The following is a 13,466-nucleotide window of genomic DNA, read 5'->3' on the forward strand; positions in this document are numbered from 1 at the left end:
TCAGAGACCTTCATACTGTTCAGTAGCTGAATAAAAAGTCCTACATATGTGCCCAGATCAGAATATAGGAAGGGAAATTTCCCAACTGTAGCAGCTGTTTTTTCTGCCTTGATTTCAACTGCAATGGGAACAAAGTGGTTGCAGCTTCATGTAGCCTGAGGCAGAGAGGTGCTATAAATTATGCCTAAACACCTCAACATTCACCTGACAAATGCAAAGTCCACTAAAGTTGCTAAAAGTCTTTCTGTTGACTTTACCAGCTTTGGATTAAGCCCAGTAAGGCAATTGCATTAACAAGATTTGCAGAACTATTTGCCCCAGATTACAAACAATGTCTCTTATTAATTAATTAATAATAACACGTGCTAAGTCAGAAAAAGGAAAAACTCACATTCAAATTACAAGTTGAATATACCTTTCTTTTCACTTTCTCTGGCAGAAAATACAACAGTAGGTCCAATACAACATGGCAAGGGGACAGCTGGCTTATCGTGTCCCCCTTCATATCCTCACTAGGTTAAGAGGCTGCGCTCAGTGGCATCACAGTCTGCTGTGCAGGATGATGGTGGGCAGCAGGTTGATACTGAGAGGAGACTGCATGGTCTTCTCTAGGAATTTCATACATAACTTTGAGTCCAAACCCACTCCCTCACACTGACTTCTCCCCTGCCCTTGGGATGCCATGTTTCTCAGCAGTGGGTAGCAGAGAAGCAAAGGACAAGATGGTCAGCATTGAAACTGGGTGTTAATTTGGGGAAAATGAGGTCAGGATGGATAGGCGGGCAGTGGCACACTATCCTACCCACCACACACCCTACAGTATGATGGGAACATTGAGTAGAAATATAAAGTAAAAAATGATCCTTGGCATTACACAACTGTCCTGGAAAACATCTGGCCTTGAATTTCAAAGTCAAAGGAAATTGAGATGCATACACAGGCCAGAGGGCAGCACAGCCAACCAATACTTGAGGTAGCTTTAAATACACCAGCATGGATATCACACATGATGTGTGCGTACAGCTGTCCTGCACAGAAACCATCAGCCATCTTCACAGTTATGATTAAATTAACAGAATGGTACTCTCATCTTCTGAAACTTCACTACAGACCAGCACCATTTCCCTTGTTGTGTAGCAACCTGCCAGAACAGTTCAGACCTAAAATTTGAATCCACTACATAGTCATTATGAATAACAGTGAAGCTGGGTGATGACTTTTCCTAGTCCATATAATCTGCTACTCTATGACTACTCAAAAGTTGATTTGGTCTTGTGCTCTCTGGGAAACAAAGAGTCTCCCAGCTCACATATATAAAAAATCTAGGCAGTTCGTGTGTCAGGGATTGCCTCCAAACGATCGTGCTTAATAACCACAGATGAACTTGTCCCTCAAGAATTTGGTGGAACCTTGGTATTACATTATGAAGGTGAAGCAAAGGGAAATTGCTATATTGTGTAAAATATACACAATATAGACCAAAGACTAAGAATCACGATTTTATGATAAAATGAGTACCTTGCTAGCCCACTAGTTTCATATTTATGCAAACAGGGGTTTTTGCTGATGACAGGAAAGAAGTAAAATTATGTCAAGTTAGGCTTATGAAATAAATAACACAACTTTCTTGTGTTTTCTTGGCCAAAAATGAAAAAGTTAAAGGTTTCACAATTTCTTCATGTAATCTTTTGTGGTGCTGTCAGTATCTTAATGGTCTATTGATTGGATATTGCTACCTGCTATTTTTAAAGAAGCATTATTAGTCTATTAGGGCAAACATGAAAACTGCTTTTAAAGATCTTTTAAAAGTTTTGTGATTTTTCAAAAGCTTCTTAGAGGCTTATCAAGCTCCAAGACAGCTGAAAATAACTCTACAGTATTCTTTCTGTGTTTCTGATACAGTGAATTAATCTGTGGAAAACGAAGTTTTCAGTGATCTTTGGAAAGAGACAGAGGAGGAACATCTTAGATGAATCAGTGCGCAAAATTAGTTGGAGACCTCTTATCTTTTACATTCATCCAAACTGGGAGACCATGTGATGCCTACAAGTGGGTTTTTTAATGTCATGTACCAGAGGTGAACTGGTATGGGATGCAGTGTGTTGCATCCAGGGTGATCTGTTCAAAAACTGAGACTTCAAGAACATGACTGGGCTCCTACAGCACATGTGATGCTCATTCTGCAGTTTTCTCCTTGATCTTCTGATTTAGAAAGAAAAATTTGACTTCTTAAAACTTTTGCTCTATCCTCCAGTGCTTACATTCCCTATGGAAGGAGCAGAAGAGACTGACTGAGTGAACTAGCAGATCTTGCGGTCTTCCACTTCTCCTTCAATGACCTTCCCAGAAGTGTCATTCGTTCTGCAAATCCATCCTTTACAGCTCTTTCCTGCAAGTAAGAAGGCTGGTGATATTCATGGGGAATCAGGTAATTCGCAATGAATAGATATTAGGGAGTAAAGGAAATGAAGCTGCATACATTCATCCTTCTCCCCGTGACTTGCTTCAGAGGAGTGTCATCAGCATAAGGGGGAAGTCATAAAATTGAGGCAGTATTCTCCCCTTCAGACTGCACTTTTCCTGAGTAGACATGAATGAGAATCACATTTCTTCTGCACACAGAGCACTTCTCTCTAGTGTATGGGTACTCCTTCTAACAGAATGGGAATTAACAGCAAATTTGAAAAAGCCATGAACTGTGATACTTTTCTTGTGTTATTTCTACAGAATTCATGCTCTCTCCCCCTTATTCACTGTTAATAAACTATGCAAGTCCAAAGATACATGGACTTCACTAGAAAATCTGGAAATTTTTTTTGTGATCCATCTCTCCTTTCCTCATTCTGAAATCCTGATCAGGAAAGTGGAGGAAATACCCCAGGAGATTATACCATAAGCAGGAGCTATGTACCAGCCTGGGAGCTTAACAGATGAGAGGATGTGAAGAGCATACATATTACATTAAATAGAAAAACAATGAAAGTCTGTCTTTGAAGTCATATTTTTTTGATTGCAGCAGAAAGACTGAAATAGGAAAATGAATATAAAGATGGTGCCCTGAACTGCTTAAAGCACTGTGGATCATTCATTTTCTACATATCATCATTATAAACTGAAAAGAAAGAAGAAAAGAAGCCTATATTGAGCAGTACATCATTTCCCCAGCACCTCCCACGCTTGCAAATACGGAGTATGGAATATTTGGTGCAAGCAAGTTTTATGAGTGTCTAAAGCAACACTTAGGTTTGTAAAAGAGTTCATTTCTTCCTTCTGCTGCTTTTCATTACATTTGCCATAGGTCTGAAGTCTGGCAAGAATTGACTTATTAACAAGAACAGAAGAACTTCCTCCATTAAATCACCAGGAATAAAACTGGCAAATATTGACCTATCTGAGATGAGATGGTGAGAGGCGAGAGAGAAGTATAACAATATACTTAGATTCTTAGGTGAGAATTTTTTGTCATTTGGGTCTTCATGCTTCTGTTTTTCTTTGTGAACTCAATAAGGAACAATATAAAGAACTCTCTGAGCTCAAAACAATACTTTCTCCACCTTAACCAAAACCTAGCCAAAGAAGATAAAAGGAGAAGGAAAACAAAGTTATTAAAATTGGAACCTATAAATCCACAAACAGCTCTGATGATAGAAAGAATAACTCAACAACTTTCTTATAAACTACGCGTGTAAGGTTTGGCTTGTACAAGCTACTACTTCTGTTGCTTGCCTCATTTCCAAGTGGCTCCTTGTGCTTATGAATCTGCCCATCTTGAGATTAAATTTACTCAGATTGAGTGATCTTTGTACCTTACCTTTTATGCATTTGTAGCATACTGGCATCCTAAACCATGACAAAAGTGCTGTAAAATTATTTGCTATACAAGTAAGAAACAGTACTATTTACAAAAAGAAGCTTGCAGGATAAAACTTCAAGATTTGAACACATAGACTACAACATCTATTTTGGAGTGCTGGCACAAATGAATGATTGTGCTCACTGCTAATCACATTTATTTTATATTTTAAACAAAGTAGTAAAGCTGTCCCACAAGTGGAAGAAAGGAACATTACATGTTAATCCAGTATAATCCTATTGTTTTAACAGTGTAATGCATACTAATTCTTAACTTAAGTATACTGCTGATGCTTGGCAAAATGTCATCCTGTGACTAATAAAAATATATAGCATGTTAGGAAAGAGCACTTTATAACATGATAAATACTAATGTGGCATAAAAAAGTGAAAATGAGCGAGGGCAAAAGAGTGAGACAGCAATGTTTTTATAGTGGCCAGGTGACTACAGGGTTATGACTATTATTTATCTGGTTGCTCATCATCCTCCCATTCCTCCCTTTTGTTCTCAGCATTTATTTGTTGCATGCTTGAAAATTTTGGGCACAACAAGGATTTCTATGTTATCTATTTGTCTCTGTGTGTAGAATTACTAGTCTTGATGGGGGTTTGTAAGTCCTGATACAGTACAAGTAACCAGTGAAATGTAATTAATAAAAATAGCCCGAAATACAGTAGGAAGCAGGGATATTGAGGGACAGAGAAATAACCTGGAATACAGCAGGAAGCAGGGAGATTGGGGTCTGACAGCGTAAAGAAAGAAGACTGGAAAGACTCTCATCTGATGCAGAGCTGGTCAGTGGAGGCCCTCCTTTGTAGCACAGTTATTGCTTGCAGATGTACGGGCTGCTCACATGTATTGACTTTCTGGCTATACCACAGCCAGAGACTGTGGAGAGACAGTCCTTATGAGAGCAATGGAGGAGAGAAAGACTCTGAGTCCTTGGAAAGTGTAATGGTCTTAAACTGTCAGTTTGGTGAATAAGTATATGGCAAGTATTTATTGATGTGACAAGACAGGCAACTGATGCTGCTTTGTTTAGCTTTGTATTTTCAGCTTCTAATATGTGTAAATGTGTAGTGTGTCTCTGATGTCTAGTTGTTTTTTTATTGAAGTATGAGTAAAGGCAGGCAGAGTTTGTTTGGGGTTTTTTTCCCCAGATGAATTAAATTTAGGTTCCATAGACTGTCTGATGGAAAACCAGGAGAGGACAAGAACCTTGAAGGCTGAATTCAGACCCAGATCTAAAATAAGTAGATGGTGACAGAAATTGCGAACCTAGTAGGATAAACTCATCCCTTCCCCATTTCAAGGTCGTTTAAATTTACATCAACCTTTTTGCACTTCCTAATAGTATCCTAACAAAGAAACCCTACCAACTAACTCTGCAGGGAAACTAGAGTTTCCATGACCCTTCCTCCTCAAGTCTGTTGGGCAGCCTGAACTTACTTCCTGACCTGTTCAGGTGTACACTGGCTGTAGGGCCACTTTTTCATGTGGATAAAGCTGCTCCAAGTATGTGTTGTAGACTTCACTGGTGCCCTAGGCACCAAAATTCTCTGAAATACTCTCAATTGCCATCTTCTGTGCAATCAGAAACAGGTCTAGCCAAGACACTCCACTTAGTTAAGCCAGAGGGAAATGGTATGCAGAAGCGTTATGACTTTAGATGGCATATTGTAATATATGCTCCATGCACATCTATGACATTTTGTAAGTGATAAATGAAATAATAAATGTAAACAGCCATTATATTCCAAGGCAATTAATTATTTGTTTTTTTATCAGTTAGACAATTATTTATTATAATGATTAGCAGAAGCAACAAATATGTACATTCATGAAACATTACTGTTTTCTAATTAAATTATAATAAGATACAAATTCCTGTGATTTGTTTTGCTATAAAATGAAACATAAACTGCTAAAATAATGTTTGCTGGGTTTAAGTGACATTTACATTTATGAGGTTTGTATTTGAAAGCTGGTCCTTCTATTTTTCTGTAAATTTATGAAGTTACTAAAGTCAATAAAAAGATCCTTGCTTCTATATGATTCTATATATCACATATATAGATTGGTATAACTCAGAGTCAGTATCTCATGTTGGAATTAATATGAGGATGGTAGAATAGGTAGCATGACCTTGGCATACTAAGAGGACCTTAAAGGGCGAAGAGTTTATGCACTTCTTTCAAGAGGAAACTATGAAAAATTTCTGACAAAAACCTATAGTGGATTATGGATGAATGGGCACAATGCCGCATGTTCAGAATTTGTCTTTTGAAAAGTTTCAGATTATTAAGGAAAAAAAAAGGGAGAACAACTAAATTTTTGAGGCTTTAGGTAGAAAAATCCATTTTTCATAATTATGAAAATGTATAGATTTCTAATTTCCTAAACTGAGCCCTACATCATCATGAAAAGGTGTAAAATATCCCATTTCCTCATAGATGCCTCCATTTTTATACTATCTCAAAAGACTTCTTCACTGGTTTTCTTTTAATCCTATTCTGGACTAAATGTGTCCACCTATAGAGCTACTCTGGAAAATGCTATAAATTTACATGCTCCTTTTATCCCAAATATCTTTCAAGAGAAGACAAGCCCCAAGGCAAAGACATGGCTTTTTTTCCTCCATGAATCACAGTGGAAAAGCCTGATAACCCCACTGGCCAGACTCCTATGCTCTCCAGCCTCTCCATCTGCTCACTGCCCATAGAGAAAGGCTTCCTCACTTTTAGCAAACAGTTTTGGAGCAAACACCCTGCTTTAGCTCCTTCCACAGAAAACTGCTTCCTTGGTGATTTATTGTAAAATCAGGTGTTGAAAATAACTGTAGAAATCTATATTTACTATGAGTAAATGGTCTAGATATCTGCTAAAACCACTTTGCTTCATCATAAGACTTTATGTGCCAACTATGAAATTTACCCTCAAAATGAAGTCATGTTACACTGGACCTCCAAAACGTGAAAGGGAGGCTATGGCCATGTTTGAACATTTGGTGCTCTACATTCATATCTATTTTTATCTTTTAAAAGGAAAAGGGTGGCTCTTGATTTCAGCACTTGCAAATCACACGTGACATACCAGTGTAATGCAGTTGAAAGCTGAATCGAGGCAACCCTTATGGCTGTAGAGCTTTTAGATGGGTCTGGGTACACAGAAGTATGAGAGAGTGTTTCTCCTGCCTGCCCAGAACATCATTCTTTGCATTCCTGTTCCTCATGCACAGAGAGGGGCCATGTGTTCCCTCTTAGAGGATAGATACGAAGGAAAACCTCTGTGCGCTGTGTTGAAGCCCTCTGCTTCTCGGAGTAAGAAACTATGTGGACTAGAGCCTGGTTCCCTCCCACAGCTACAGTACAGGAGGAAGGATGGAATATTTGACCAAAACACAGGCCTAGTATATCCAAATTCATGTGCTGACTTAGTTAGCATGTCCCCCGGTGGAGTACGTTCAGCAGATAATGATGGAAAACTGCCTCCACCACCATTAGAATCCTGGGCTTACGGAAAGATTGTGTCTCAGTCCTTATCAACAACTATATACAACTGCTGGCTAACCAGGCACATGATGGATAGTTTACAGGTCTACATACTCTCAATGGCAAAAAAATCTCATCACTGGTATAGAGATGGCTCTGAGGCTGGATCCAATCACAGACCACTGATTAAAGCTGAATCCAGACAAAAAAAGTTTCAGGTGAGGACAAGGACAAGCAATTGGATGAATATGCAGCCATGGTGTGTCGTCAGTAATAACTGTGCTCCTCTGACACAGCAGAGTCCTCCACAATAAAGGCAATTTTTTCCTCTGTAAGAGGATGATGCTTCTCAGAAGCTGGTCAGAGACCGGCAAATGAATCCCTCCCAAAACTCAGCACTGTTAGAAGTACATGGTACACTTCACTCATCTTGCCTCCTCCCAGATCAATGAACATCAATGCATACATTTATCATTTAACCCTAATCTGAAGTTTTAATTCTAGATACTCCACTAAAATGCTTCTCTTTCTGGAGAGAGGTTGCAATAACAAATATATGCCAGGTGTTATTCATGTTAATCAGTATGCTACTGGAAGACAACCAGGGACTAAGTCAATGAGGAGAGTGTAAGAACCTTACCAGTGAGAAAGGCATCAGATTCTTTCTGTTATTTAAAGGGAATTCAATGGACTTGTGATGGATTACCTTTGTTGGTAGGATTTTGAAGAAGAATACCTGTCCATGCACCCAGAACTGAAAATCCCACTCCATCCTAGCAGAAGGCAAGTTTCCAGCTTGCAGGGCTGCAGAGATAATCTTCCAAAACTGTAATTAAAATTACAAAATCTGTCCGAATCTTACAACTGCCTTACAAACTCAGCAGTATGAACTTTTGTGATCCAATTAGTTTGGCCTCAATATGTCCAACTACTACTTGATCACAGATTACTTTTTGTAGATAGGCATATGTGAGAGAGAAAACGAACTACAGTAGCCAATAGAAGTGCTACCAGCAAAGAAAGTCAGAGGAAAGAAGACACAGAGATAGGGGAGTGAAAGAAGGAAGGAAGGAAGAAAAGCAGAAGTAGTAATGTATTTGAAGACAGCACACTGTACAAACCACAATTGCTTGGACCTATATAAAGGACAGGCATAGCTTTTCTCCATCCTGGCCATGATCTTTCTGCCATCTTTTACTGATAAATGAGCTCTCCCATGTGACTTGTGGGAAAACGTGGAGTCCAGAGTTCATTCTCTGCCTCGTGAACTGCAGTTTCACAACACAATGCAGCCCTTGACCCTGCTGGGAATTCCTGCCATGGGCCCTGCACTTCTCCCACACGTACTGCAATTCCTCCATCTCTGCAAAGGCAAGCTGATAAGGGGTGTGAGAGAGACATCACTGGGGTCTCAAACACGCTAACAAAACCACTCCTCGCCTCTCATTCCTGCCACCTTAAGCATGCTCTCCCGGCAGGGATCACTCTGAAACTCACGTGCTGTCCTTTCTAAGGGGACCAGGTTTCTGTCTCTTTGCCTTATCCCTGAGGGACACAAGGGCTGTCCTCTCTATCATCTCCTATGAGGACTTTGATTTCCCCCTCCAACTCTGAGCAACCTGATCTAGATGTCCCTGCTGATTGCAGGGGGGTTGGACTAGATGACCTTTAAATGTCCCTTTCAAGCCAAACTATTCTATGATTCTATGGTTCTGTGATTCTTCCTGAGGTACTCGCAGTGCTTTTACAGGATATGGGCTCCAACTCCCTTCCTCTGATCTTCTGTCCAAAAGGATTTCATCACCATTTCCTTGTCTCCTCTTGTACCCTGAAAGGTACAGCTTTCCTTATTTTCCTGTCTCAGTATTGTTCCTGCAGGGACAGGTTTTCTTCTGATCTCCTCCTGGTTTTTTCCCCACATGTCATAAAATTACAGCCTGGAACTCATTGAACAGAGTATCAGTGATACGAATTTAATAGAATTCAAAAAGGGAATGTATAAACATGTAATTTATATGGACATCAAACCCACGGAAAGTTATCAAAGTGAACAGGAAAAGAAGAAAATGGAGTTCATTTCCAAAACATAGCCCATGCAAACTGTCAGGACATAGCAACTCTGATGTTTCAGGGTTTAAACTGACCTCTAACTAACCGAGATTAGGATGAGACCTAAAGAAGGGAGCAGATAATCCCACATCTGCCTAATACGGAGCTTCTTGTGCCTTCCTCTGTCTGTTAAATTTCAAAGATGGGTTACTGGACTAAACTGATTTGGGCTTTTGTCCCAACACTATATTGCTCTGAAGGGATGCTCTGGGCTCCTTCTTGCTTGTCCCTTCCTGTTTTTTGGTGGGATCCTCAACCTCCGTGGCTACCCCTTGCTTTCCTCCCCCAGCCCTCCCCACCCCTTCTAATCTCCGCGGGGGTTTCTATATTCGTCTGAGTGGCTGGATAGCTCTCATCCTCTATCTAGGGGGAAGGGATTACACTTAATTTATCCTCTTAACAACAACTTCCTCACTGAATCCTCTCCCAAGCTTTGCCTTCGCCCCAGGTCTTGGCTACCACTTCAGCCCTGTCGCTCCCCGGGAGACCAGGGGACAAAAAGGAAGAAACCGGGAGCCCAAGTGTCCACGCCCGTGCCCCCTGGGGAGCGGCGGAGCCCAGCCGGGGTCCCGCAGGACGGGAAGGCGGCAGAGGACACCCCCTCGGGGCGGGGGTGGGGGGGAGGGGGCTGGGTTGGGCAGGGGGTCCCCGCTGGGGAAGGGGTGACAGACGAGTGTCCCGAGTGTCCGCCTCGCGGGCAGAGCCGGCCTGACGAGAGGGCACGGCCGGCACGGAGATCACCCGGCGGGGGACGTCCCGACCCCTCGGGGCGGGGGAGGTGCCGAACCGTGCCCCGCGCCGCCGGGCCGCCCCACGGGCGGCGGTAATCCCATCACGGGGCTGGACCAGCCTCCTCCCCCGCATCCCTCCCTTTCCCTCCCCGTCCCTGCCCGGCGCGGGTGCCAGCCCCGCCGCTCCGCTCCGCGCCGCCCCAGCCCCGCTCCCCGCCCGCAGGGCATCCGCTGCCCCCGGCCGCCTCCTCCCCCGCTCGGGCGGCGGCGGGGGAACGCAGCGCACATGGAGGGGCCGGGCCGCTGCCTCCGCCGCTGCCGCCGCCTGGCCTCGCTGCTGCTCCTGGCTTCGTGCATCGGGTGCGCGGCCGCGCCGCGGAGGAGCATCCCCCGCCGGCAAGGTAGGGCGGCCGGCGGCGGGGCGAGGGGACGCCCGTCCGGGGCCGCGCCTGCACCCGGCGAAGTTTCGCGTCCCCTGCGCGCTACGGGCGCTGCCGCGGGCCGGGGCATGGGAGGCCGTCGGGGTCGGGCCGGAGCTCCGCCGGGACAGTGCCGGCCGGTTCTCGGGCGGCCGCGGGGCGGGGGCAGGGTCGCGGCGCTGTGCTGCGGGGTGGACGCGTCCGTGAGCTGCGGACGGGCGCTGCCCGCCGCCCCCCGCCGTCCCCCGCCAGCATCGGCCCAGTCCTCCCACCCGCGGGTGGGAGAGGGTGCCCGGGCAGTGGCAGGGAGCGGCCGTGGGAAGCGTTGAAGTTGCGGAGTCGGCGGTAGGCGCCGTTTTACACCCCGTGCCCGTGGGCTCGCTCAAGTTGCAGACCAGGACCCGCCTGCTGCTACTGTGGAAGGAATTGGCAAAAATGTCATCCCTTTTTCCCTGGACCCCGCAAGCTGTGGTGCTGCGTGAGCGGAGTTTGGAGCCAGGCGAACCTCTGAGGCAGCCCGAGGTTCCCTGCCGGCAAGGCTGTGCTTTGGCTGGGACACTTAGCATCTGTGATAGCGAATAACCTAAGCCACCGAGTAGAAAATGGTAAAGAAAAATAGCTAGGGATGCAATAATTTTATATAAAAAAAATAGTTATTTTGTGCCAAGCACGATGCGGTGTGCTTCAAGGTCCTGCTTCTGGCTGAGCGGTACCTGTGACCTGCGGGAGGGTTCCCACAGCTGTCGCAGGGTTTTGCACGTTGGTCAAGGTGGTGGTATGAGGTCCTTAGTGGTTGGAAGCCAAAAACTTGGATCTCTGAGCAGCTTTTACAGCCCCTGCAGTCTGCAGCCTATGAAACAGTAAGGTAAAATGTAAGCAGTGAGATGGGATGCAGTGCATGGTGAAGTTTGACATTCTGCATACTTAAAAAGTTGTGGTGCTTGGAGAAAATATTGACACCCAGGACAGTTTCAAACACTGAAACTCTCACAGAATCATTGAGATCAACATCAATTTTTACCACAAACTTCATTGGTGTCAGATCAATGGAAAATAGAAGTAGTTTATTAAATTCTGCCTCATCTCACAGAGTGTTTGCAGGATCAGACCCTTTTTGTAGATATTCCACAGTGTTAAAAGATTTGTATTGCTGTTTTTTAGAATCGGTATTGTGCATTCTCTTGCTCTTGTGAGAAAAAAATAAAAGCCTGTACATTTGGAAACTTAATACTTAAATACAGCCTAGGCTTAAAGCCCTTACTGGACAGATGGCTAATTTTACTGGTCTGACCTTGTCTCTTAGGGATCTAGTCCCATGATCCTTCATTATCATAATAGCTACCACTAAGTACTTGAGGAAATTAGGTAAACAGTAGTTGTGAATGAGATGATTAGTAGCTTGTGTTAAAATACTAGACATGTGAAGTTGGGATGGAAATGTGTGAATGTTTTTAAAGATTCCTCTACTGTACTGGCGTGCTTGTTTTCCCTAATCATGGCAGAATGTCAGACCTAGTGGAATGTATTCCTATGGATGGAATTAAAACAGTTTAAATCTTGGAAACAAATTATTTGTAGTACTGTGGAGGAGATAATTAATTTGATAACATTGTGTGTACATTAGTTTTGTTAGTTTTTTTGTAACTTATGTTCTTTGAGGTTCACTGAATGATTCAATCATTCATTTTCTACTTTTTTGCTGTATAAGAAGTAGCCAATTTTATATGCGAACTGTTTTTTCAAAATCAGTGCAAACCTTTGAAAATCCACTTGTAGCAGGATTTGAAGAGAGAAATCCCCCAGACAGTTTGTGAGCAGTAGGAAATTTAAATCCCATCTGCATTCTGCCAAGGGCTATTGGAATTGCAGGCTTCCAAGAATCCCGCGGCTGGGTCCCTACCATGGAATGTGGCTGTCAAAACACTGAAAACAGGTATAGTTCCGGGTAGCTCACATCTTTGCCTTGTTCTGCAGTGTATCACGTGCTGGGTGGTTAAGAGTGAAAGGGAACTGTCATTTACTTGCACATCCAAAAGCAGTGGGTGAAGAAGAGATAAGATAGTAAAAACTTAAGTTTGTTTTTTCACTTTGTCCTTTTAATAGCAATAGAAGTGAGACTTCTTTTTATTGTACAAAGAATTGTAATTTAGGTGGAAGCAAAAGGTTGTATTGAGAGAGAAGTGATAAAATCAGTTCATCTTCAATAACAGGCTGACTGGGAGGTCATGTGGGTCAAAAGAAAAAAAGAGAGTCAAATGCATCTCCATTTTTCCAAGATTTTCTCACTTTGCTCACTTTACAAGGATCAATTATGTAATCCCCAGAAAGCAGCAGAGTGAGAAATCAGTCTGTGAAGTTAGAAATAAAGTACATCGTAAACTGGCCACAAATGCAGCTTCTTAAATTAAACTTTAAGGAAAAAAGCTGTCGTGCTCAAGTTTGAAACATCCTGATGACTGCTAAACTCGTTTGAATGTTTATTTACAGTTACATGATACATTTGCTGGAGACAGGGAAATGGGATGACAGACACTTTGGGAAGGGCTTAAAACAAATCCTTAGACACCATGTGGTAAATAGCGTAGTTGGGAACAGATTAGGCTGGGATTCTCTAAACCTTGTACCTCCAGAAGTTGCACTTGTGCTGCTGCTTTCAAACTGTTTTCTTGCTTTTGCCTTCTGAAAAAAACACAGATTTTTGCTGCTTCTGTTTCAAGTTTCAGTCAACTGGTTGAAGGCTGGAAAGCCTAAACCTAGCCTCCAATGTGTAATCTACTACTAATATAAACACATTAACATTGAATTTTAATGGTGCTATGATTTTAGAGTATTGTAGGGGAAAGAGACGACCACTTAGCTGATT

The 13,466-nt window shown here is 42.9% G+C and overlaps 1 protein-coding gene across 3 annotated transcripts in view; it reads left to right on the forward strand.

The window, feature by feature from the left end:
• Window positions 1–10,470: 10,470 nt before the first annotated feature.
• EGFLAM (EGF like, fibronectin type III and laminin G domains) overlaps window positions 10,471–13,466 on the forward strand; it is a gene marked incomplete at both ends in the record, with an annotated part of 72,969 nt that continues 69,973 nt past the window's right edge. For all 3 annotated transcript variants that reach the window (XM_082012982.1, XM_082012983.1, XM_082012984.1), the window contains one exon: window positions 10,471–10,585. In XM_082012982.1, the coding sequence (XP_081869108.1) occupies window positions 10,471–10,585 (115 nt within the window). The remainder of the gene's footprint in view (window positions 10,586–13,466) is intronic.

This window comes from Phaethon aethereus (genome assembly GCF_964289735.1).
Source record: "Phaethon aethereus genome assembly, chromosome: Z".
Taxonomy (NCBI): domain Eukaryota; kingdom Metazoa; phylum Chordata; class Aves; order Phaethontiformes; family Phaethontidae; genus Phaethon; species Phaethon aethereus.